Source organism: Herpailurus yagouaroundi, unplaced genomic scaffold (assembly GCF_014898765.1).
Source record: "Herpailurus yagouaroundi ecotype Mexico unplaced genomic scaffold, PumYag 160, whole genome shotgun sequence".
Lineage (NCBI taxonomy): Eukaryota > Metazoa > Chordata > Mammalia > Carnivora > Felidae > Herpailurus > Herpailurus yagouaroundi.
The window spans coordinates 19,599,384-19,623,157 of record NW_024412401.1 but is presented as its reverse complement, the minus strand read 5'-3'; the positions used below and the strand labels follow the sequence as shown (position 1 = coordinate 19,623,157).

At 45.3% G+C, this 23,774-nt stretch overlaps 2 protein-coding genes and 1 non-coding gene across 11 annotated transcripts in view; 2 read left to right on the top strand and 1 right to left on the bottom strand.

The window, feature by feature from the left end:
• Positions 1-12,025, top strand: part of KIF24 (kinesin family member 24) — a 74,937-nt gene extending 62,912 nt beyond the window's left edge. For all 7 annotated transcript variants that reach the window (XM_040481493.1, XM_040481491.1, XM_040481490.1 and 4 more), the window contains 4 exons: positions 2,690-2,799; positions 6,763-8,991; positions 10,145-10,238; positions 11,067-12,025. In XM_040481493.1, coding sequence (XP_040337427.1) covers positions 2,690-2,799; positions 6,763-8,991; positions 10,145-10,238; positions 11,067-11,207 — 2,574 coding nt within the window. In that variant the 3' untranslated portion in view covers positions 11,208-12,025. The remainder of the gene's footprint in view (positions 1-2,689; positions 2,800-6,762; positions 8,992-10,144; positions 10,239-11,066) is intronic.
• Positions 1,592-1,664, top strand: TRNAK-CUU (transfer RNA lysine (anticodon CUU)). The gene has a single exon. It is a non-coding gene; the product is annotated as a tRNA-Lys (tRNA).
• Positions 12,026-12,981: 956 nt separating the features above from the next.
• UBAP1 (ubiquitin associated protein 1) overlaps positions 12,982-23,774 on the bottom strand; it is a 63,277-nt gene continuing 52,484 nt past the window's right edge. For 2 of the 3 annotated variants that reach the window (XM_040481494.1, XM_040481495.1), the window contains 3 exons: positions 15,508-15,690; positions 14,683-14,784; positions 12,982-14,094 (listed from right to left, as the gene is read on the bottom strand). In XM_040481494.1, the coding sequence (XP_040337428.1) occupies positions 13,954-14,094; positions 14,683-14,784; positions 15,508-15,690 (426 nt within the window). In that variant the 3' untranslated portion in view covers positions 12,982-13,953. The remainder of the gene's footprint in view (positions 14,095-14,682; positions 14,785-15,507; positions 15,691-23,774) is intronic. The other variant, XM_040481496.1, reaches the window with a different exon arrangement.

Sequence of the window (23,774 nt, the reverse complement as noted above, 5' to 3'; positions counted from 1 at the left end):
GCATTTTCGGGGCAGTGGTGCTCTTCTGGTCATCACTCAACAGCTTTTTGCCAATTTCTAATATAAAGAAGTATTTTTTATTTAGTGGAGTCTCTTGAGCCTTTGAAGGGAGGTTGGTGTAGTTGTACTAAGTACTTTCTTAGCTGTAAGACTTAGACTAGTGTTTCAAGATAAAAAATAACAGCTGGAGTTAAAAAGAATGAGATAGATGTATTTTTGAAGAGTTTATTTTGGGGCGCCTGGGTGGCTCAGTCACTTGAATGTCTGACTCTTGATTTCGGTTCAGGTCATGATCCCAGGGTTGTGGGATCAAGCCCCGCATCGGGCTCTGCATGGAGTGTGGAGCCTGCTAAAGATTGTATCTCTCCTTCTCCTCCTCTCCCCTGTTCACATGTGTGCGTGTGCTGTCTCTCTTAAAAAAAAAAAAAAAAGTAAAAAAAAAGTTATTTTTAAGTAATGTCTATATCCAACATGGGGCTTGAACTTAAAACCCTGAAATCAAGAGTCACATGCTCTACCAACTGAGCCAGCCAGGTGCCCCGGATGAGCTAGATTTTTGACAGGTTCTGATAGGAAAGATGACCAAGATCTACAGTATAAAAATATGTTATGAGACAAAAACTACACAAAAAAATTCTGCATGTGTTAACTGATTATTCTGAGTGTTAAAACTATAGGTAATTTTTTCCTCCATTTTTCTGTCATGAAACTGTGCTTTATTAACAGAAAATGCTAGTAAGTCAGCATTGTAATAGCTATACAAAAGTGGCCCATGGAGGGGTCTACCTACATATAAACTGCTGTGAAGGCAGTTATGGGTGCTTCTGATTCCCTTCTGCACCAAGTCCTGTGCCCAGTGGAGAATGGACTAGGGTAGAAGGCAGTTTACGAGATCTTTGTATTTTGGGAGAGGTTTTCAGTCTGTGCAGCTATCCTAATGGCTCCACAGGGCCTGTGGCAGAACCTATAACATAACTCCTTAGTAGTCGGAACTGGTTAGATGATGTCTTCTCAAACATTTCAGCCAGAAACTTAGAAAACCTTTCTTATGGGTGATTCTGACATTAGTTGTTATTTTTTTTTTTTTTAATGTTTATTTTTGAGAGAGAAAGAGACCATGTGAGCAGGGGAGGGGCAGAGAGAGAGGAGGACACAGAATCTGAAGCAGGATCCAGGCTCTGAGCTGTCAGCACAGAACCCAACATGGGGCTCGAACTCACGTCCTGTGAGATCATAACCTGAGCTGAAACCAGATGCTTAACTCACTGAGCCACCCAGGTGCCCCTTGGCTCTGTTATTTTTTAATTTTTTTTTCAACGTTTTTATTTATTTTTGGGACAGAGAGAGACAGAGCATGAACGGGGGAGGGGCAGAGAGAGAGGGAGACACAGAATCGGAAACAGGCTCCAGGCTCCAAGCCATCAGCCCAGAGCCTGACGCGGGGCTCGAACTCACGGACCGCGAGATCGTGACCTGGCTGAAGCCGGACGCTTAACCGACTGCGCCATCCAGGCGCCCCCTCTGTTATTTTTTAAAACAAGTTCACCATCCCCAGAAAATGTGTTCCTACTTAATTAAATAATTCAGGGGTACCTGGCTGGCTCAGCTGGTAGAGCATGTGACTCTTGATCTCAGGGTTGTGGGTTCAAGCCCCATGTTGGGTGTAGAGGTTATTTACAAACAAAATCTTTAAATAATAATAGTGATTCAGACCATATATACAAGTACAAAGAAGATGGTAGGAGGTACCAGAAAATCCCACCTCCCAGTGATAATCACTGCTATGTTTTGGTGGACATCCTTCCAGACATTTCTCTGTCCATATATCTACATGTAGATCTACTTACATAGTTATGGAGTAATATGCCTTTTCACTCAGATTAAGTTTTAGATCTTCCTGTGTACCTAAGTACAGCTATACATAATTTTTTAAGCATTTATTTTTGAGAGAGAGAGTGCAAGCACGAGCAAGGATGGGGCAGAGAGGCAGGGGGGTGGGAAGAGAGAATTCCAAGCAGGCTCAGTACTGACAGCACAGAGCCCGGCATGAGGCTTGATCTCACAAACTGTGAGATCATGACCTGAGCCAAAATCAAGAGTTAGAAGCTTAAGCAACTAAGCCACCCAAGTGCCCCACATAATTATTTTTAATGGTTGTATTATATTCAGTTAACGATTTGTTCCCTACTTAAAAATGCCTAGATTTTCCAATTTTCATTATTATGTTGTAATGCATATCCTATATATATATATATATTTTTTTTTTTTTTTTAATTGAACAGTTCTCTTTAGGATAACATTCTGGAAGTGTGCACTTTTTTTATGTTTTCATGCATATTGCCAAACTGCCTTCCCAAAAGGAAGTACCATTTCATGGTATATGCTACATGAGTAGTGTAGCAATGTAGAAAAGTACCCATTTCCCTGGACCCTCACTAGGGCAGGCATCATGAGTCTTAATCTTATGGGTGAAAAATATTAGTATTTTTAATGGCTTGTTTGTATTTCTTTGGTGGTGAAGTGAGTACCTTTTTTTTTTTTTTTTTTTTTAACATGGTTGATCATTTGTATTTCTTCTTTGTAAACTGCCTTTTTGTAGAAATTGGGGAGCCCAGTGTCCTGCCCACAATAAGTAGTCAATATGCCCCTTGTTAGTTGACTTCGTTGACTTGACTTCTGTTTTGGACAGGTCCTGAAGGATTCTTTCATCGGTGATGCCAAAACATGCATGATTGCCAACATCTCGCCAAGCCACGTGGCCACTGAACACACTCTGAATACCTTGCGTTATGCTGACCGGTGAGTTGCTCTCAGGTAGCAGGTCGTGTGTACAGGTCTCATACACACATAGGGGTCTGATCTTGAGCTCCAGAAGCCTGTTCTTGAGGCAGTGATCCTAGTACCGAAGGGGAATGTGCAGTTGGTAATTTGAAGAATGTGACCTGGTAGGCCTTGCCATTTTACAAGTGTGAATGTGACAAGAGGAAGAGGACACATTCCCCGGTTCAGGAGACAACTCCGTTGGTGATTTTTAAATGGCTACTGGGAAATGAAATTTCTTTGGAGTTGAAGGCTCAAGGTTTTCTTCCTGCTAGCCTCAGCCCTAATAGTAAGGGATAGAATACATGTTACTTGTCAAAGCAGAGACACTTAGAACTTTGTAGGTCCAGAAGAGAGCAACCCAGATATAACGTGTTACAGAAGGATAAATTGAGCCCAGAGAAGGGCAGGAACTTTAAAAGGGCTCATTGGGAATTGGTGGTAAAGCCAGCACCTTTGACTATATATTTGGGGTGACTTTGATATCTGCCAGGGTCCCCCCAACCCCACCCCATGTCTTACTCTGTGGTCACATATGTTTCCTACCATGGATGAAGACGCTACCATTTCCATTCTTTCCTCTGGCTGCTTTGCTGCTTGGTCCTGTCTTACATCTTTTTCTGTGGTCTCCCAGAAGCTGTCTCCTCTCCAAGGTTAACAAACTATTTGAGGGAAAGCTTTTCTTTTTTCTTTTTCTTTTTCTTTTTCTTTTTCTTTTTTTTTTTTTTTTACTACTGTTGAGGAATCTTTAGTATCCATGGCATTTTATGAAATTCATTGGGAAGGAAAAGTGAGGTATTATTTAAGTTCAATGAAAACAGGAAACCTTATCTTTTTCTCTACCATATCTATTGCTCAGTGCTTTACCTGGTAGACGCACAGTAAATATTTGTGAATGAAAGGAGGAACTCTTCCTGGGTGTCAGGGTGAGGCACTCTGTGTACCATCTCATTTAGATAGGAGAGATACTTGACACAGTGGTTACAAGAGCTCTGGAGTCCAGGCTATCTGGGCCAATATCCTACTTCTGCCTCAAAATAGCTGAGTGGTCTTGGGCATACGTTTTGGGTCCAGTTTCCTTATCTGACAGGGGATATTAGCATCTACATCTTACAACAGTTACATGGAATCAGTGAGGATAATATGTGTGAAGGGCTTACCAACATGCTGGGCACACAGTGACTACTCAATATGTTAATTTAATTTATGTGTTAATTTAACCACTGGTAATACTAATAGGTCCCCAAAATAGGTTTCTTTTATTGCATGATTTCCTAATGCCTGCTCACTAGCACTGCTAGAGGAAAGGCTACTTCATGAACTGAGATCAGATAGAAGATATGAGATGATCCAAACTTGTTTCCAAAAACCCAGTATGGCTGGAAATTCTTTACCCCCATGTATCCATTACCCAGCTTCAACAGTTATTAACAGTAAGCTGAACTTGTTTCATAACCCCACTCACTCTCCAAATCATAGACATTGTTATCAATTGCTTAGACTAATAACTTCATCACTAGAAGCAGAGAACAAGACCATCTCCTCACTTAGTGACTCAGTAAAGGAAGATGAAAATAACCCTTTCTCATAGGGGATGTATTAAGTATAATTGCAAAATTATTTGAAATAATTTTGGCTTTAAAGAGAATGGAAAAAGTATAATAGAATTCGCTTCATTTGAAGCAGTCTAATACATTACTGAAAATAAATGAGGAGCACCTGGGTGGCTCAGTTGGTTAAGCATCCAACTCAGATTTGAGCTCAGGTCATGATCTCACATTTCATAAAACAGAGCCCTGAGTCAGGCTACGTGCTGAGAGCAAGGAGGGGGCTTGGGATTCTCTCTCTACCTCTGCCCCTCACTCACTCAATGTGCTCACTCGCTCGCTCTCTCTCTCTCTCAAAATAAAAAAATAAATGAAAGCCATTTATTTTATGTGCTTAAATGAGGCCTAGAAGAATGTTGCTAAGTAGTCCAGAAATAAAGTTCCATAGTTCTAATAGATGTATCAGAAGAGCTCACTGATAGTTGTGATTTTGGTGACATGAAAAGTACACTGGAAGCAGTTAGCATCAATGACCAAATTACCTGTAGGATTCCTTCTGGCACTCAGCTGTCTATAGTTATTTACTGTGACTCCTAGTGAGAAATTTTGATGTTTCTCTCAATTAAACTAAAATATTTAAGATTTTTATAATAGGAAGTAATATGGAACCATCTAGACTTACCATGGCACCTCTCAGCCCCTTGCTTGTATGTCCTACTGCAACACCTAAACAAAGGCCCGTGGATACAATTCGTGTGTCTTTAGTCACATCCTACATCTCTTTGCTTAGCTATGTTGCCTGTCTTCCTTGGCTCTCAGACTTAAAGGTAAGATTTAAATGAAGTCTCAGTGTCAGACTTACGATCTTGGTTTTCAGAAATGACCAGGTGTCATTTGGCTACCAGTAACGATTGGATTAAAACCAAAACAATGGAGGGGCACCTGGGTGGCTCAGTCAGTTACATCTGACTTTTGGTTTCAGCGCGGGTCATGATCTCACAGTTCATGGGTTCAAGCCCTGCATCAGGCTCTGTGCTGGCAGTGCGGAGTCCTCTGTCTCTGCCCCTCCCCCACTCATGTTCTCGGCCTCTCTCAAAATAAATGGATAAACTTAAAATAATGGAAGAGACATTTTATGGGAGCCCCCAAGTAGAAGTAGTACTCCCTTCTAGAGGATTTTTTTTTCTTTTTAATAAAGAAACACTCTTTGTTTTTAATGTTTTATTTATTTTTGAGACAGGGGGAGACAGAGCATGAACAGGGGAGGATCAGAGAGAGGGAGACACAGAATCTGAAACAGGCTCCAGGCTCTGAGCTATCAGCACAGAGCCCGATGCGGGGCTGGAACTCACGAACCATGAGATCACGACCTGAGCTGAAGTCGGCCGCTTAACCAACTGAGAGCCACCCAGGTGCCCCTCTAGAGGATTTTTAAATATATCTTTTTAATTAAGTAGGCTTCATGCCCAACGTGGGGCTTGAACTCATGACCCTGATATCAAGAGTCGCATGCTCCACCGAATGAGCCAGCTGGACACCCCACCTCCTAAGGGATTTTAATGAAGAATCTACAAACTACTGGAGAGTCACATTTTTACTTGATGTCACCTTGTAATTCTAAATTCCTACAGTGTTTTTAAATGTCACAGAGTAAGAGACTGAACTTGACAACTAAATCCTAGCAGAGACCTAATTCTGGCTTTTCCATCTTCTCTAAAATTCCCATGTGGAATAGAGCACGGTTCTCTATTTCTCTACCTAGGAGGCAACTTTGCCTCCCACGGGACATTTAGCAATGTCTACAGACATTTTTGATTTTCATGACTTAGAAGTGCTTCTGACATTTAGTAGGTGGAAGCCAAGAATGCTGCTAAACATCCCATAGGGCACAACACAGGACAGTTCCCCACAACAAAGAATTATCTGGTTTTCCAAATACCACTATGCTAAGGTTGAGAAACCCTAGGAATAGACAGGTCACTTTTCCTTTAGTGGAATTAGCACAGCCTGCTTATTTCCAGAAGGTTTTGCTTCCTGAGTTCTAGCAAGTTTGAGGGAATTCATTTTCTTAGAGAAGCCTGAAAGGAGATGGGCTGCAGGAAAAGTGGGCAGGTGAGTGGTAGACACCAGGCTCCTGAGTTGGTCCACCTTCAAGAAGTACAGCATGGGCCCTACATGGATGTAGTGCAGTTCCAAGACCAGCTCCTCTGGCCTATCCCATGGGACTGAGGTGATTTCCAAAACTTCTGATCATAGAATGCTAGGTATATGCTTATGTCCTAAGAGAATACACTTGTCTTTTTTGTAATACTTTTTGTTTCGTTTTTGAAAAATATAGAAAAGGAATTATGCAGCATACAGGAATACACATTTAACATAAAATGGTAATTTACAGGGTCAAAGAACTAAAGAAAGGCATTAAATGTTGTGCTTCAGCTACCAGTCGAAATCGGACCTCTGGAAACTCTTCTCCAAAACGAATCCAGAGCTCCCCTGTGGCCCTGCCAGGGGATAAGTGTTCTCCCAAAAAAGTCAAGCTGGGACTTCAGCAGTCATTCACAGCAGCTCCCAGTTCCACGAGAGGGAAGGCTCATCCTCTGGCAAACCGCCCACCCAATATCCCTTTTGCTCCTGTACCTAAAGTTCCCAGTAAAAGGGGTGGATCCAGAGGGAGTCTTCACCAAGAGTGGGTCATTCAGACTAGCCCTGTGAAGGGAGCCACACGGTCTGGACATTCAGTCAAAAAAAGAGAAGAGTCTGCCTCATTGTGCTCTGAGAAAATTCAAATGAGCCACAAAGCTGCCCGCAGATGGGGAAGCAGGACCCCTGGCCCAGGAGAAGACCCGGTGCATGGCAAACTGCCCTCCAAGTGCAAGAAAGTGCAGACTGTGCAGCCAGTGCAGAAGCAGCTTGTGTCACGAGTTGAGCTGTCCGCTGGCAACCTCCACCACTTGGCAGAATACAGTCAGGGCAGCAAGGGGAGCACACCTGCCAGGTCTGCCTCTGAAGCTTGGACAGACATCCCTCCACACCAGAAGGAGAGGGAGGAACATTTGCGCTTTTATCACCAGCAGTTCCAGCAGCCGCCTCTCCTCCAGCAGAAGTTAAAGTACCAACCACTGGAAAGGTTTTTATGCCAGTACAGGCCCCTAGAGGGGCAGCTCCAGAAGGAGACCCCTCCTCCCTTCTGTTCTTACTCTGAGAGCCAGGATGGAGCCCAAACTGAGGACCTTGATGACAGCGATTTCAGTGAAGATTCTTTTTCACATGTCTCCAGTCAGAGAACCACAAAGCAGAGAAACACCCTAGAGAATAGCGAAGGTTCATTCTTCCTTCATCAGAGGGAACAAGGACCTGAGGAGCAGGTGGCTGAAAGGCAGCGAAGTCTGCTTTTTAACCCCAGGACAGATGGTGATGAGAAGTGTCTAACTGGAAGCTGGATGTACTCCAGGGACCCCACAAGCCACAGAAGAGCAGCACTTAATCGTGGCCACAGCCCAAGTAAGTTACCTTTGGACTGGAGCAGAGAGGAGGACTCTATCTCCTCAGCACCTTCTCCCAGAGACAACCTGGCAGAGAAGCCTTACTGCTCACAGGTAGAGTTTGTATATGGCCAGAAAAGAGGTGGCAGCCCAGCCTTTGATCTCAGACAGAATGCCTTCAGAAGTGAGGTTCCTGGGCAGGCCAAGGGTACTTCACCATCCCTGGAGGCAGATGGTTTCATTTTCTCACTATCCCACATTGCAGTTGCAAGATCTCCAGACCAAAGAGACACACTCAGTACACCTCTGAAAGAAGTCAGACAAGACAGCCCAACAGCAAAGAACAGTTATGCATACCAAGACGACAACTCTAAAGGGGAATCAGGCACATGCTCTGAATATGCTTCTGGAGTGATGGCTCCCCTCACTGTGTCCCTCCTGGAGAACACAGACAATGAGGGCTCTCTTTCCTTGGAGCAGCTGGCCCAGGATGGGCCTGTGCATACTCTAGCGGCAGTGGACACAGGGGGACCAGCTGTGGACCACACAGTGTCATCTGATGATCAAAAGGCACTTCTGCCAATCTCTTCGGCAACTGGGCACCTGTGGCTCTCATCATCTCCCCCTGACAATAAGCCTAGTGGTGGTCTTCCAGCTCTGTCCCCATCACCCATCCGTCAGCAGCCCCCGGACAAGCTACCCACAAGTGAGGCCGACCTAGGAGGGGTCTGCGAGAGCACAGAGACTGCTCTCTTCTCCCAGGAACATGTGGGTAGCCAGCAGTATGATGCTGATGCTAAGGACACAGAGCTGAACAGCTCCCAAGGTTTCCCAGGAAAGCCCTTCCCCACCATACATACTGGAGGACCCCACCCTGGGCCTATATTCACCCCACAAACAGAAAGTAGTGATATGGCTGACCAGCCCTGGGCCCAGGAAAGAAAACATCCAACAGGTCTTGGTTGGCAGGAGCTGAGTTTGTCCACAGACCCCATCAAGTTGTCTTGCTCCAACACAGACGTCGTATGGCTCAAATACAGGCTGATCCCAAGATGCTTAGCAAGGCCAGGCTCTCCCCTGATCCCCAGTTGCTCTCCAGAGACGGCAGGAAAAGTCCATCAGCTCACCCTGGGGCATGCACAGTAAGTTGGACACTCCCCAAGATTCGAGCCCCTCCAGCACCCCTACTTCCACCCCAGGTTAACGTTTTGTCTGTCCTGGGAATGGCTATTGTTGGCTCAGTGTCAGAGCTATTCTACAACTAGAGAGGCTTTGTCCAGCTTTTCAAGGGAGCTTGCCTAGATGCACCTGACATGGAGAGCAAGAATAAAATGTATGGGAGCAGGCCCACCAGGGTGGATGAACCCTGAGTCTGGGAAAGCTGGGACTTGAGTGGGAGAAGGGAGGATCTGTCACCTGTGGTAAGTTCAGAATCCTCTTCATTCTGTCGGGTCTGTATTCCTGAAGTGCTGCCCAGAGATGCAAAAGCTGTAGCCTTGTGCCCGCAGAACCAAGACAGGCTGGCCACCTTCCAAAAGGGTGAAATTGATCAAAAACAGAGGGACTAGTGGTTTGTACTGCTTTCCCCAAAGGATGCTGTAGATGGTGCAGCAAAAAGAGATGGGCCAGAGGCATAGAGAAAAAAAAGGCAGAGGGATCAAGCAGGGCCCCTCTCAGCATTAGAGGCTGGGAGATGGAGGGCAGGGTGGGTGTGTGGGAACAGAGGCTACAGCCCTTTGCTAGGGCTCCTGATATCTAGGCCGGCTGTGTGCCTGCTGCTCGCTTTGGCTCCAGGCCAAGGCCATGGACAAAGAAAAGGACATGCAGGGATGCACAGGTGAGAGGAGCCTGGCAGATCCTCCAGTTTCCAGCTCAAACCCCCTGCTTTGGTCCCTGGACACCCAGGGAGGAGAGATGATGGCAGGCAAAACAGCAGGCTCTACCCCGTGCCAAGTGTGTCACCTCCAGTGGTCACAGCCTTGAACCTTTTGGCAGGGAAGCTATGGGCAGCTCCTGTAAAGAGCACTCATCCCTGTCCTTCAGTGTAGCTGGGGAGGCAGGGACAGCTTGAGAAGTGCCTCTTTCCTGGTATCTTCTTGGTATACTCTAGTGCCTAAATAAGCCCTAAGAACAGGTGACAGGGGAGGAGGTGATGGTGAGCTGGCCTTGGTCAAAGCTTTGACCACTTTGGGCAGAGGCAGTTCCTGGCCTGGAAATAAGGCTCTCAGCTCCCAAAAGTTGCCCAAGAGAGATGGAAGGCCCAGAGGATCACACTGTCCCCTCTGGTGTTTCCAGGCAGGTGGTCATCCGAGCACACCAGGAACAGCTGGATGAAATGGCAAAACTGGGCTTCAAGGAGGAGACCCTAATGAGCCAGTTGGCTCTTAATGTAAGTGGCCTTGGCTAGACCCTCAGGGGCTCTTGGGAATTAGCCTGTGGGTAGTTTGATGGTCATCCTTGTTTGCTGCAGTTATGTGTGGGGTAAGGGTCTGCTATCCTACTCTAGGAGGCCTTGTGCCATTCCTCTGACATAGCTCAAGGGGGGCGCAAGGACAGGTGAGAGACGGTACTACACTCCCTGTTTCCAGGCCTGTATCCTGTGCCATTCTGCCTTCTTGACTTGCTAGGGCCCCTCCCTGTGACAGTAAGTGACCTACCACATGCAAACCAGGGGTACTTTCACAAAAACAACTCTCTGTCCTGCAGAATACCTCTCATAGAAGTTTCTCAAATGCAGGGGTGCCTACCTGGCTCAGTCAGTGGAGCATGCAACTCTTGGGGTTGTGGGTTTGAGCCCCACATTGGGTAGAGATTACTTTAAAATAAAAACCTTTTTTTAAAATTCATTTTGAGAGAGTGCGCGCAAGCTTGGGGGGGGGGGGTGTAGAAAAGAAAAGAATCCCAAGCAGGCTCTGTGTTCTCAGCGCAAAAAGCCTGATGTGGCGCTCGAACCCGCAAACTGTTGAGATCATGACCTGAGCTGAAGTCAGATGCATAATGGACCAGGTCACCCAGGTGCCCCTTAAAAATAAAATCTTAAAAAAGTTTCTCAAATGCAGAGAAATGAGCCTCACCCTGTGCCATAGTGACTCTCCTGCAGATTTTCCAGCTGAAGGATGGACCTGGGCTCTGAAAACTTGCAAGAGAAGGGACTAGAAAAGCAGATCCTAAGAGAAGGCTAGCAAAAGCTCCATTTGTCCTTTGTTTCCTTTCTCAGGATTTTGAAGATTTTGTGACCCAGCTGGATGAAATCATGGCTCTGAAATCCAAGTGCATCCAGAGTCTGAGGAGCCAGCTTCAGCTATATCTGGCCTGCCACAGGCCAGCCACCGCCCCTGAGAGAACAATGGTGTCTTAGAGTAAGACCCAATATGAGGTGATGGCAGCTCAGGAGCCTGTGCTGAAGGGGCCTCTGCCAGGTCCTCCCTGCAGATACCAGACCCACTCCCTGATCCTTCTCAGGCTACCCTTTCCCTAGCCACACATGGCCTTGACTGGGCCCCAGCTCCTCTCTCAGGACCAAGACTCTGTCCCTCAATTTCAAGCACAAGGCCATCTGTAAGAAAGGACCGAGCAGCCTAAAAAAAACAATATGGCCCTCCCTTTTCTTTGGGGCTAGAAGAGAATTTGTCTTACTGACCTCTTGTCTGGAAACACACTTGGGTCTAATAACCTTGTAGATGTTTCTGAATTTAAGGCTCAGAGGATGAGGTCAGTGGTAATGTAAATGCCAAAGGCCACAAGCTGGAGAAGAAACCATGCTGAACTCAGGGGCTTTGTTAGATGAATTCTGTTCTTCAAGACTTAGCCAAAAACTAAAACACTGGTGGCTTGTAGTGGGGGCTGGGTGAGCTCTGCCCCATCAGCCCTTGGAGACTGGTTTGGGCTTTAGGTTGCATACGTGGGACAGGCTTTATACCCCCAGTTCCCCTCCCTTCCTGCAATCCAGACACAGAAGGGAGTGTTCATATTACTGCATTATTCTTTTCCCATCTCTGCTTATGCTGGGATGACTGGCCTATTATAAGTCCTAACAGCACCCATGCTCCTGTGGCAGGCAGTTCCTGGCTCCTGAGTCCTCACCTGTCACGCCCTCTCGTGGCAAAGTTGAAGGGGAGGATCTCAGGCAAGTCCATCTCCTAGTGTTAACTTTAACATGACCCTGACTGTCCACTACCTCAAGAGCCTGTGTTTAGTAGTACCTTGGCAGGAGTGCTCCAGTCAGTAGTCTTGAGAATCTGAAGCAGAATTTTTACACACCCCTTCATATGAGTCCTCCTTGCTATGTATCTTTTCATCAGGAAGAGGCTCAAGACAAAGACAAATACAAACTGGTCCATCACTTACTAGGGCCTCCCGGGTCAAACTTCAGATTCATGTGTCACAGCCTTGGCCCGGATGCCCACTATAATGTGTGAATCTTCAATTTCTTACAGGGAAAGGATACCTTTGTAAGGTTTTAAAAGGAAGGCTTAATTAAGAGGATAGAAGCATTAACTGGCTTTCAACAAGACTGCAGCCCTGCTGCCCTTTAACTGATCTGAGCACTAGAGGGCGGCCTCTTTCCTGGCCAAAAGACTGCAGTCTCTCCTCATATGATCACTCAAAATACTAGACCCATTCCCAGCCGTGAGCATAAGGTAGGGACTACAGGATGGCATTAAGTATAAAGACCAGAAACTTCAGGGAGGAATCTAGTTCTCTCAGCTACAACAGCACCACTGAGAGCTGGTGAAACAGTCTGAATCCAGTTCTGCCTGCGGCGCACAGCACATAAACGCCTGATGCTTCTCACAGGAAAAGGTACTTCCTCATTTCTGAGTGACTACACCACAGGCCCAGCCTGTCTCACCTCCAGTCTTGCAGGAAGGCATATGTCCGTGTTCCAGAGACTGAGCTACGTCAGGTTTGTAACAGATCCTCATCTGGGTCTGCCTCTGCAAACCAAAACCCAGGGCAGACTGCAGGGCCAGCTTCTGGGTACCAAAGGCCTACAGTGGGAAGAAAGTACTAAAAAGACAAAATAGTTAGCTCCTATTTCCTGAGCAGCAAATCTAAGCAGGAACCTCTTCACCACCTACCCCAGCCCCTCAGTAAAACAGCACTTGGCAATAAATTATCACAGCAGAACATACCTTTTAGAGTTTTATTAGTAGTTCTCTGAAGAATCAAAATAGTTAGCAAATTACTTTAGATTCAAGACTGTATATCCTTTGTATTTAGATCTTTAATGATGAACAACATAATACAAAACAAACGAAAGAGACTGATTTCTATGACTAGGTGTTACTCATTGTGTCATCCTAGAGCAGGGGGCTGGAGGGAGAGGCTGTTCTCCAAGGAGAACTGAGGTGGAGTTAGTGCTGGGCTACTAAATTGCAGCCTATTTCTCCCCACTCGATGTGCTGGGAAGGGGCCAATGATTTCTTAAACCAACAACTGCTTCCGAGAGAAGGGAGCTCTAAAATCCTGGGTAGCAGAGGATTGTGGTCCAAACCAAGCCAAAAGAAACAGGCTGGGGCAGGGAAGCATGGTAACTGCCTGGCAGAAGAGGCAAACTCAGCGCCCCATGGGGAAAAGGGCATTTTTTGCACCTCAGAGACATTGCAGAACCAGTGTAACACTAAGATTTTGTTGGAAAAAACAAAACAAAAACCCTGGAAGAACCTTTCAATTGCACTCAACCTGGATCAGAGTTCAGTCCACCAGTGCAGGGGAGGGAAGCATCTAGCCCTAAAGCAGCAGAGTCTGGCCCTCCCACCCCTTCTTCCTGACTCCTTTTGGCAGCTGGGCCAGGTTTCGGCTGAGGACATACCCCAGAAGGACCAGGGAAGTCTCTCTGGAGGGCCAAGGTGGGAAGGTCACTTCTCAAAATACAAATACATTTAATATGGAAGGAGCCAGAGCAGTTCTGGAGGCATTCACATGCCCAAATCTTCCCTACTTTCTCCCCAGCTCAGAGACTGGCAAGCACAGTCTCCACGCCTGACCTTCCACCCCCAAAAGAAACTCGGGAAGTGTGTCCCTTCTCCTTCCCCACACATGGGATCCTCAGGGCCTCCTGCGGGGGTGGTTCCATGGCAGGGCCTAGGCAGCGCCTGGTCTCAGCTGGCTCCTGCCCGAGCCATGAGGTCTTCCAAAGCATTGTCCTGGTCATTGTTGTGTAGTAGCAGAACTTCCTTAATGTCTTTCAGTTCAAAGCCCATTTCCTTAAATTTGCTCATTAACTGAAGAAACTCCATCATCTAAAGGACAAAAGAGAAGAAAGATTGAAGAAAGGGTTCTGGCCACATAGTAGGGTAGAGGAATGTGTATGTAGGGGGCTGCTTGGGGGAATCTGCATTTTTTGCCAGAGCCTCATGAGTTTCTCTGAGGTCCCCCAACAAGCACAAGGGGGCTGTAGAGGAAGCCAGGCAGATAGGCTGATGCCACAGCGTATCATCCTTCAGGAACTATGCCCAGTTCCAACTCCTGCTGTCTCATTTGCATCCCACTAACCAAAATCCACATTCAAGGCAGGATACTGAACCCAGAAACAGCCAGGAAGCAGGCTGGGCAAAGTGACTAGCAATCTCCTCAGTCATCCAGAAGTAAGGCTTTTTGCCCAGGTCATTTCCCCTTCCCTTCCCTGGGACCCTAGATAATCTTCAACCCAATACTTCATCAAGCCTCTAACAACCCAAACTATCCAAATGCTGTCTGGACACTTAAGAAATTATGTATTTTGACTACCTCTGCCTGCACTCACTAGTAGGAAAAGGTGATTCTTGGACAGGAGACACTACTTTGTCCCTCCTTTCCAGAGGGTTCCCTTGAGGCACAAAGGGTCCTACCTTTTCCTCTGAACACTGGTGCATTTCCAGAGCCTCTTCCACTAAAAGAGGGTCGAAGCCCTTCTCACAGAGCTGTCCATGTGCAAAGAGATAGTCGAGAATCTTAAAAAAATAAAAAGGTTTGAGCACTTATCACCACTCTTGCCTGAGTTTCCCAAGAGTCTTAGACAAGCCAGTAAGGGTGACGTCTGCTTCCCACCTGGCTATTAGATCCTGGATAGGACTTGAATTTGTATTGTGAACTGCATCCAACACAGTAGGACCTCGGTGACTATTTGCTGAAAAGACAGGCATACCCTTCTAAACATGAGTAGCCATTTTTCAAAGGAGTTCCTGTCACAGCTGACTCCTCTCTCCCAGAATGTCAACTCCACAGACAGGGCAGAATATACTAACAAATAGCCCAAATCACAAAATGCCAAGATTTAGGTCTCCAGTACCCTATTTTGGAACACTCTGGGCATCTATGACAGGATAAACATTTCTGGGAGGAGACATCAGACCGTATCTCAAGCCTAGTGTGCCCTCTCAGGAGGGGCAGAGAACAGTCCAACGGCTCCAATGCACCCTTTCCTCTAGGCTTTTCTCTAGCGTAGGTCCCAGGCAGCCCCCAAAGCAGAAGCACTGCTGCTGAGGCTGCTACTTTCTCCAAAAATATTGCCCTGAGTCCCGCCAACTCACAGGAAAGGACGCTGGGGCTAGGAGTCTGATGGGGCTCTAGGATATAAGCAGGACATTACTCCAGCCCCAGAGGTCTAGGACCTCTCTCCAGGCTGACCACTCACCACCCCCCCCCCCCCCCCCCCCAGCCAACCAACCACTCACCTGCTCAATATTCTCTCCTTTCTTCTTCATGGCTCTCAGGACACACTCATATGAGTAGCCCATGTTGACCACAGTCTCCACACACTGCCGCTCACTGGGGGACAGTGTCTGCAGTTCAGAATAGGCCTGGGGACAGCTGGGAGTGTTGGGCACTTGTGACATTGAGAAATTAGGAGGTGTGACCTGGTGGTGGAGAAACCAGAGGATCAGGCAGGAATAAAGACAACTAGGGCCCCAGAAGACATGTCCCCTAAGTAGCCCAGTCCAGGGGCTTGCTATTTGACACTTACCACATTCCCAAACAGTTGGCCTGGTAGAAAGGGCCAGACTGCTGGCCAGACATCCTAAAGATGGGTAAGGGAGCACCAGATGAGGAAAAGAAAAGCTGAGAAGACACCTGCAATTGGATTGTCCTCTGCCCTCATCCCAGCTTGCAGAATAAGAAAATACTACAAGAGCTACATGCCCTTCTATGTTCAAATCCCTTGGGCTTGAATTGGAGAAATAAGTTCTGAGGCTGCCCATGGGACGGATGGCAAGATGGCTGCTATGATTTCTCTCCCGGGCTCCATTATCCCTTTCACAGGTTGTGCTTCAGAGTCATAAAAGGTTCATTCACCTCAGACACCCCGTAACTCTGGGGCTCTTTCCCGACAATGTCTCTATCCCTGGGCTGGGCAGAGACTGCGAGTGCTGTTCCCCTGCATGGCCAGTTCAGTGGCTCAGAGCTTTGAGGGCACTCTACCTTTTCCCTGTACCACAAGCTACAAGGCTTCAATTCCCTGCTACAGCTGCCAATACTGAAGGACTATTAGCCACACCAGGGTGGGCCCTCAAGAAATGGAATGTGTACTCCAGGGCCCTGCCTCTACTGTCCTGCAGGCAGCCTGCTACATGCCCTAGGACTCTATTAACCTCAGTCGGATTGATGGGTAGAACTCTTTCTACCCCTTCTGATAATGACTCAGGCCCAAGGCATGAAGGCTGCTCACTCCCAGACCTAAGGACCAAACCACAATGGAACAAGGTCATAGTTTAGCCCAGCTCCCAAGAACCAGGGAAAGTATTTCAACAGAATTTTTACTTCCTTTGGGGGGAGGGAGGGTGTGCTTAGGAAGCAGGGAACTCAGCTCCCCCCGCCCCATCCTAGAAAGGCATTCAAAGTTAATAGCTATAACCAGATACTTTCCTCAAAGTCAGTTGGGAAAAGCCAAAACTATAGGCTTTATAAAGCTCACTGTTTCCTTTTATCCATCTCACCCACAGCACACCCCTGGCAGCCTAGTCACAGGGCTCAGTCATTGAGTTACAGGAGTCACAACAGGGCAGAGACTGGATCAAACCAGTCTGGTACTTCGCAGGTCCCAACAAATCTCTCTTCAGGGTCAGGGTCTAACTGGGCTTGAAAATACCAAAAGCCAAATATGATTAATCATACTGCTGGCACAGTACTTATCACATCACAGTATGCTAATGTGAGCACCCTACCATGTCACACGTATTTCTGAATCCCCAGGGCCTTGCTTTAGGTTTGGTGTTTACAGGCCCTGCTCATCAATTGTTGAATAAATGGAGGTCTATTAGGATTTTTTTTTTTTTTTTTTTTTGAGAGCAAGTTGGGGAGGAGCAGAAAGAAAGGAAGAAAGAAAATCTTAAAAAGGCTCCAAGCATGGAGCCTGATGCAGGGCTCAATCCCACAACCATGAGATCAAGACCTGAGCTGAAATCAAGTCAGATGCTTAGCCACCCAGGTGCTCTGGTCTATTAGGATTTCAAAGGGGGAATTTAATTTAACACAGCAAATTGACACTGATTCTCCCTCCCCAAAACCCACTACAATGATAATAAAACTATTAATCTTTAAGGTCAAAAAAAGAGGGAACAGCAGTGGACAATATATTTCAATGAAATATTAGAACATGGAATGCTAGCAGAAGCAGTGAAGTTATAAGTAAGTGGGAGAAAGAAGAGTCAGTCCACCAGCCCTTCAAAACTCCTGAGAGGGGTTCAGCATTTGGAAGCACCAGGTACTGTTGTGATAAGGCAAGGACACAAAGTGAGTGATTAGAGCGATTAGAGGGAAAACCTTCCCCACCTGACCCTCACCCTCTTCAGGGGGGCAGAAAGTTCAGTCTCTAGGACTAAAATATGGATACAAGGGATGGCATATGACAAAATGAGCTATAAGAACAAAAGGGGAATTTAAGTAAAAATCCTATACACCAGACTTCCCCAACCTTCCTTAACCCTCAGGCAGAATTCTCAGGTGAAACTGTAAGCCTCCAAAACCTTCACATGTTGACACTTTGCAGAGCCCCCCAAAGCCTACTAACCTTCAACCTACAGTGAAACTTAGTGATTGGCAAGTACACCCCAACACACACATTTCGGCCTCTGCTGATTTTTTTTAAGTGCCTCGCTCTTAAATGTGAATAGAAAGCCAGAGATCCCAAACCAAGAGAGAGAATAGACAAAGAAAGCACTTGGGATTTAAAGTATGGTAAAGTAAAATTTTATTTAAAAGATTGTGAGATTTTTAAAAAATGATTATAAGACAGTCAAAGATATATCCAGAAAGTAAAACATAAAGACAAAAAGATAAGGGGCATCTGGCTGGCTCAGGCAGTAGTAGCACGTGACTCTTAATCTCTGGATCATGAGTTAGAGCACCACACTGGGTGTAAAGATTACTTAAAAAACAAAAACCTAAAAAGTCTCCTCTTTTAAAGAAAAAGGACAGGAAACAAAAGGATAGCACATTAGAACAACAGTCAAGGAGGTCCAATATCCAGTTATAGGAATTCCAGAAAAAGAGAAAACAGAAAATATTAATAAAAGAAAAAAAATCTCAACAGATGTTGGCGAGGATGCGGAGAAAGAGGAACCCTTCTGCACTGCTGGTGAGAATGCAAACTGGTGCAGCCACTCTGGAAAACAGTATGGAGGTTTCTCAAAAAAATTAACAGTAGAACTACCCTATGACCCAGCAATTGAACTACTAGGTATTTATCCAAAGGATACAAAAATGCTGGTTCGAAGGGGGCATGGGCACCCCAACGTTTATAGCAGCACTATCGACAATAGCCAAAGTATGGACAGAGCCCAAATATCCATCGACTGATGAATGGATAAAGAAGATGTGGTATATATATTCAATGGAGTATTAGTGATAAAAAGGAATGAAATCTTACCATTTGCAACAACATGGATGGAACTAGAGCGTATTATGCTAACCAAAATAAGTCAGAGAAAGACAAATATCATGTGATTTCACTCATGTGGAATTTAAGAAATGAAACAGATGAATATAGGGGAAGGGAAACAAAAATAAGACAAAGAGAGGGAAACAAACCATAAGGGACTCTTAAATACAGAGAACAAACTGAGGGTTGCTGGGTATGGGGATGGGCTTAGATGCGCGATGGGCATTAAGGAGGGTACTTGTTGGGATAAGCACTGGGTGTTATACAAAAGTGATGAATCATTAGATTCTATTCCTGAAATCATTATTACACTATATCTTAACTAATTTGGATTTAAATTTTTTAAAAAATCTCAGATTTTTAAAAAACTGAGCTGAGCCTTATGAAAGGATCTAGGAGGGCCTAGTAGCACAATAAATGAACAAGGCACAGCACACCATGAGTAAACTTCAAATCTCCAGAAATGAAGATCCCAAAATCTATTTGAGCAGGTGGTGGTTGGAAGAACACAGAAGCACAGGAATGCTAGAAAGCAGTGGAGCTTATACTTCAATAAAGTTTCTTTAAAAAGAGAAGGAACAATGTCTTGAAATTTCTTAAAGGGAAACAATCTTCAACTAAGAAATCTAAATCCATCCAAACTATCATTCGCACATAAGGTTAAAATTAAGACATTTCTGGACACTCAAGGACTCAAAACTGACAGGTTACCCAGTATGTTTGGATGTGTCAGAATGAGAAAATTATCACTGGGTCTCTGATCGCTCTCTCGGAGCATTTGGACAAAACTGGAAACAAATACAAAGAAACTATGCAGAGGAGCACCTGGCTGGCTCTGTCCATAGTGCATGTGACTCAATCTTGGGGTTGTGAGTTTGAGCCCCATGTTGGGGGCAGAGAATACTTTAAAAAAAAAAATCTTTAAAAAAATTTTTGACTTTTTTTTTTTTTTAAAGTATCCTCTACCCCCAACATGGGCTTGAACTCACAACCCTGAGATCGAGTCACATGCTCCACCAACTGAGCAAGCCAGGTGCCCCAAACTGCAAATTTTTTAAATGGAGTAATTTATGAGAAAAAAACTGCAAAATTAAAAAAAAAAATCACAATACAGTATCTGAATTTGACAATAAATATTTACCCAATCATAATAATGTGAACAGCACCATTAATTTACCAAGTTTTGTGATATAATTATGATGGAAGCTATAGGAAGGAGGTAGAGCTATAGGAAGGAGCTACTATAAAAGCTAAATCCTCAACTATAACAAAGTATAAAACTATCTAAAATTGATAAATTTAGGGGGCACCTGGGTGGCTCAGTCAGTTGAGGGTCCAAATCTGGCTCAGGCCATGATCTCATGGTTCATGAGTTTGAGCCCCACATCAGACTCGCTGCTGTCAGCACAGAGCTGGCTTCAGATCCTCTGTCCCTCTCTCTGCCCCTCCCCCACTTGTGCTCTCTCAAAAATAAACATCTAAAAAGAAAGAGTAAAATAAAATTAATTTAGAAAAAGCAACATAAGCACTTTATTTAGAAATACATAGATAGGGGCGCCTGGGTGGCGCAGTCGGTTAAGCGTCCGACTTCAGCCAGGTCACGATCCCGCGGTCCGTGAGTTCGAGCCCCGCGTCGGGCTCTGGGCTGATGGCTCAGAGCCTGGAGCCTGTTTCCGATTCTGTGTCTCCCTCTCTCTCTGCCCCTCGCCCGTTCATGCTCTGTCTCTCTCTGTCCCAAAAATAAATAAACGTTGGAAAAAAAAGAAATACATAGATAAAACCCAGCAGAAATAGCTTAAAGAGTCCAAAGTGCCTAACTAAAGGAAGCAAAACTGGAGTTGGGGAGTGGTGAGTCAGGGAGCTACTGTTTTTCAATATGACTTGATTGGGGTGCCTGGCTGGCTCAATCAGTAGAGCATGTGACTCATGACCCTAAGGTCATGAGCCTTACATTGGGTGCAGAGATAAATAAATAATTTAAAATAAATAGGGGCCCCTGGGTGGCTCAGTCGGTTAAAGCATCCAACTCTTGATTTCTGCTCAGGTCATGATCTCACAATTCATGAGATCGAGCCCCACATCAGGCTCCCCACCGACAGCATAGAGCATGCTTGGGATTCTCACTCTCTCCCTCTCTCTCTGCCCCTCTCTGGCTCACTCATGCGCACACATGCACTCTCTCCTTTTCAAAATAAACAAACTTAAAAAAAAAAAAACTCGGGGTGCCTGGGTGGCTCAGTTGGTTGAGTGGCCAACTTCGGCTCAGGTCACGATCTCACGGTCCGTGAGTTCGAGCCCCGCGTCAGGCTCTGTGCTGACAGCTCGGAGCCTGGAGCCTGTTTCGGATTCTGTGTCTCCCTCTCTCTGACCCTCCCCCGTTCATGCTCTCTCTCTGTCTCAAAAATAAATAAACGTTAAAAAAAAAAAAATTAAAAAAAAAAAAACTAGAGGGGCACTTGGGTGGCTCAGCTGATTAAGCATCCAACTCAGGTCATGATCTTGCAGTTTATGAGTTCAAGTGCCACATCGAGCTCTGTGCTGACAGCTCAGAGCCTGGAGCCTGCTTCACATTCTATGTCTCCCTTTCTGTCTCTGCCCCTCCCCCACTCATGCTCTGTCTGTCTCTCTCTCTCTCCCCCTCAAAAATAAAACATTAAAGAAAATTTAGGGGCACATGGCTGGCTCAATCAGTTGGGTGTCCAACTTTGGCTCAGGTCATGATCTCACAATTTGTGGGTTCGAGCCCCGCGTCAGGCTCTGTGCTGACAGCTTAGAGCCTGAAGCCTGCTTCGGATTCTGTGTCTCCCTCACTCTCTCTCCCTCCCCCACTCATGCTCGCTTGCTCTCTCTCTCTCTCTCTCTCTCAAAAATAAAGATTAAAAAAAAAATTTTTTTTAATTTTCATTTAAAAAAATCTAGAGATACAGGGGCGCCTGGGTGGCTCAGTTGGTTAAATGGCCAACTTCAGCTCAGGTCATGATCTCACGGTTTAGGAGTTCGAGCCCCACGTTGGGATCTGTGCTGACAGCTCAGAGCCTGGAGACTGTTTCGGATTCTGTGTCTACCTCTCTGACCCATCCCCATTCATGTGTTCTTTCTCTCTCTCTGTCTCTTGTCTCTCTCTCTCTCTCTCTCTTCCCCCCTCAAAAATAAACATTAAAAAAAAATATCTAGAGACAACAGAAGGATTTGTAAGTATTAAAGTAATGGCAACAGAAGAAATGATAAACAGATGTGAACACATAAAAGTTAAGAGAGTATATGTCAAAAAAATTTTTAAATACACTTTTGGAGGGCACCTGGGTGGCTCAGTCAGTTAAGCATCTCTTGCTTTTGGCTCAGATCATGATCTCACAGTTCTCTCTCCCCTCTATCTCCACCCCTCTCCTGCACATACACACTCACTCTCAAATATATATGTATTTTTTTAATAATAAAATACACTTCCAAAGCAAACTGGCACTACTAATGCTTACTGGCCAAATTAGTAAATTCAGAAGTATAAGGAAAAGGCAAAGTATTTTGCTGAATCAACTGTGTAAGAGTAAGAAATGTATCCATACCCAGAGAAAGAGAACCCCAATGGCAGAGTGAGACTAACCAGTGAGCAGAGCCAGGTCCACAAAAGGCTGACACAGAGTAAGAAAAGCATGGCTAGGGCTAGGTCAGGCAGTTCTATGCTGGTCTCAGAAGAAGGGCGCATTACAAGATTATTCTTCTAAAGCTAATCCATGGACTTCTCAACTTCTAAGATTAGTTTATATAAACACTAAAACATGGAATCAGAATCTGAAAAGTGAGACCCAAACATCAGGCCTAAAATAGCCAACAAGAACTAAATTCCAAGAACCCTTCCCTGAGTTCCTATATAAACAGTGTATACAGCCCAGTTAACTCCTTTACTCCCCTCCCCCATCCTCAAGTCACTAAGTATCCTGAAGAGAAGTGCTTTGTTCTCACCATGGGCCTCAAAAACTCACACTAAGATCAAGGGCCAGGATGGAAATCAGGCTTTGCTTCTTGAGGATAAGGGCCATGACTTCCTTAGAAAAACACCAGAACTTCAGTTCTGTTTATTTGCCCCTTGAAGGCAGAAAATCCCAAGCCAGCAAGAAGCAGGTCCCCTTCCCACCCTGAAATGGATGGGCCCGAAAGAAACTCCACAATCAGGTGGGTCAGAGAATGACAGGCATTCTGGTCTGAGAACCATTTAGTTTATCAGCTTTGGTCTCTAAATGGTCACTGTAATTTTAAGGGGGGTTGGGGGTGGGGGACTTGAGGCTGAGGATCCCTAATCTTTCCCAGAGTGCTTTTAATTTCTCCACAGCATACATTGAATCATGAAGAGTATCCTCCTGACCAGGGCCCAAAACCAGACCAGGAGGAATTAGGATGAAGTCCATTCCTAGGAGATAACACTAGAGTGTCATGCACTATCAAGTTTATCTGGGACAGGGGGTGCCTGGCAGGCTGTCAGTGGAGCATGTGACTCTTGATCTCGGGGTTGTTGGTTTGAACCCCACATTGAGTACAGAGAATTACTTAAAAAATAAAATCTTAAAAAAAAAAAAGTTTATCTGGGACAAGGTCTATGGAAGTTTATAAACAAAAGTGAGTTCTATGACAGTGGGAGCACTCACAGAGACAGTCATTTACCAAGAATGCTACTGCTGGGACTTTAGGCACTTACTGTAAAGTATCCCAAGGCTCATCTTTCTACCAGCTAATACCAGGCTTATTATGGTCTCTGACAGATATCCCACTAATATAATCAGGCTCCTTTCTGGCTCTAAATAAATAGTCTCTTGATATGCTGTCATTTAAAAAATCTGTGAGCTGGTATAGCAAAAAGTTCTTGGACTTCTAGGATTTCTATTCTAGAATGCAATGTATTATTCTGTGCTGCTTGAAACCACATCAAAAGCCTACCCTTTATGACAAAGGACTTACAACTTTTTTGAATATGACAAAATCAGATTTTCAGTGTAATACAAGTTGTAACTTTTATCATTAATCCATCTTTCAACATTAATCTGAATTCCAACCTTCCCCTCTCCCTCCCTT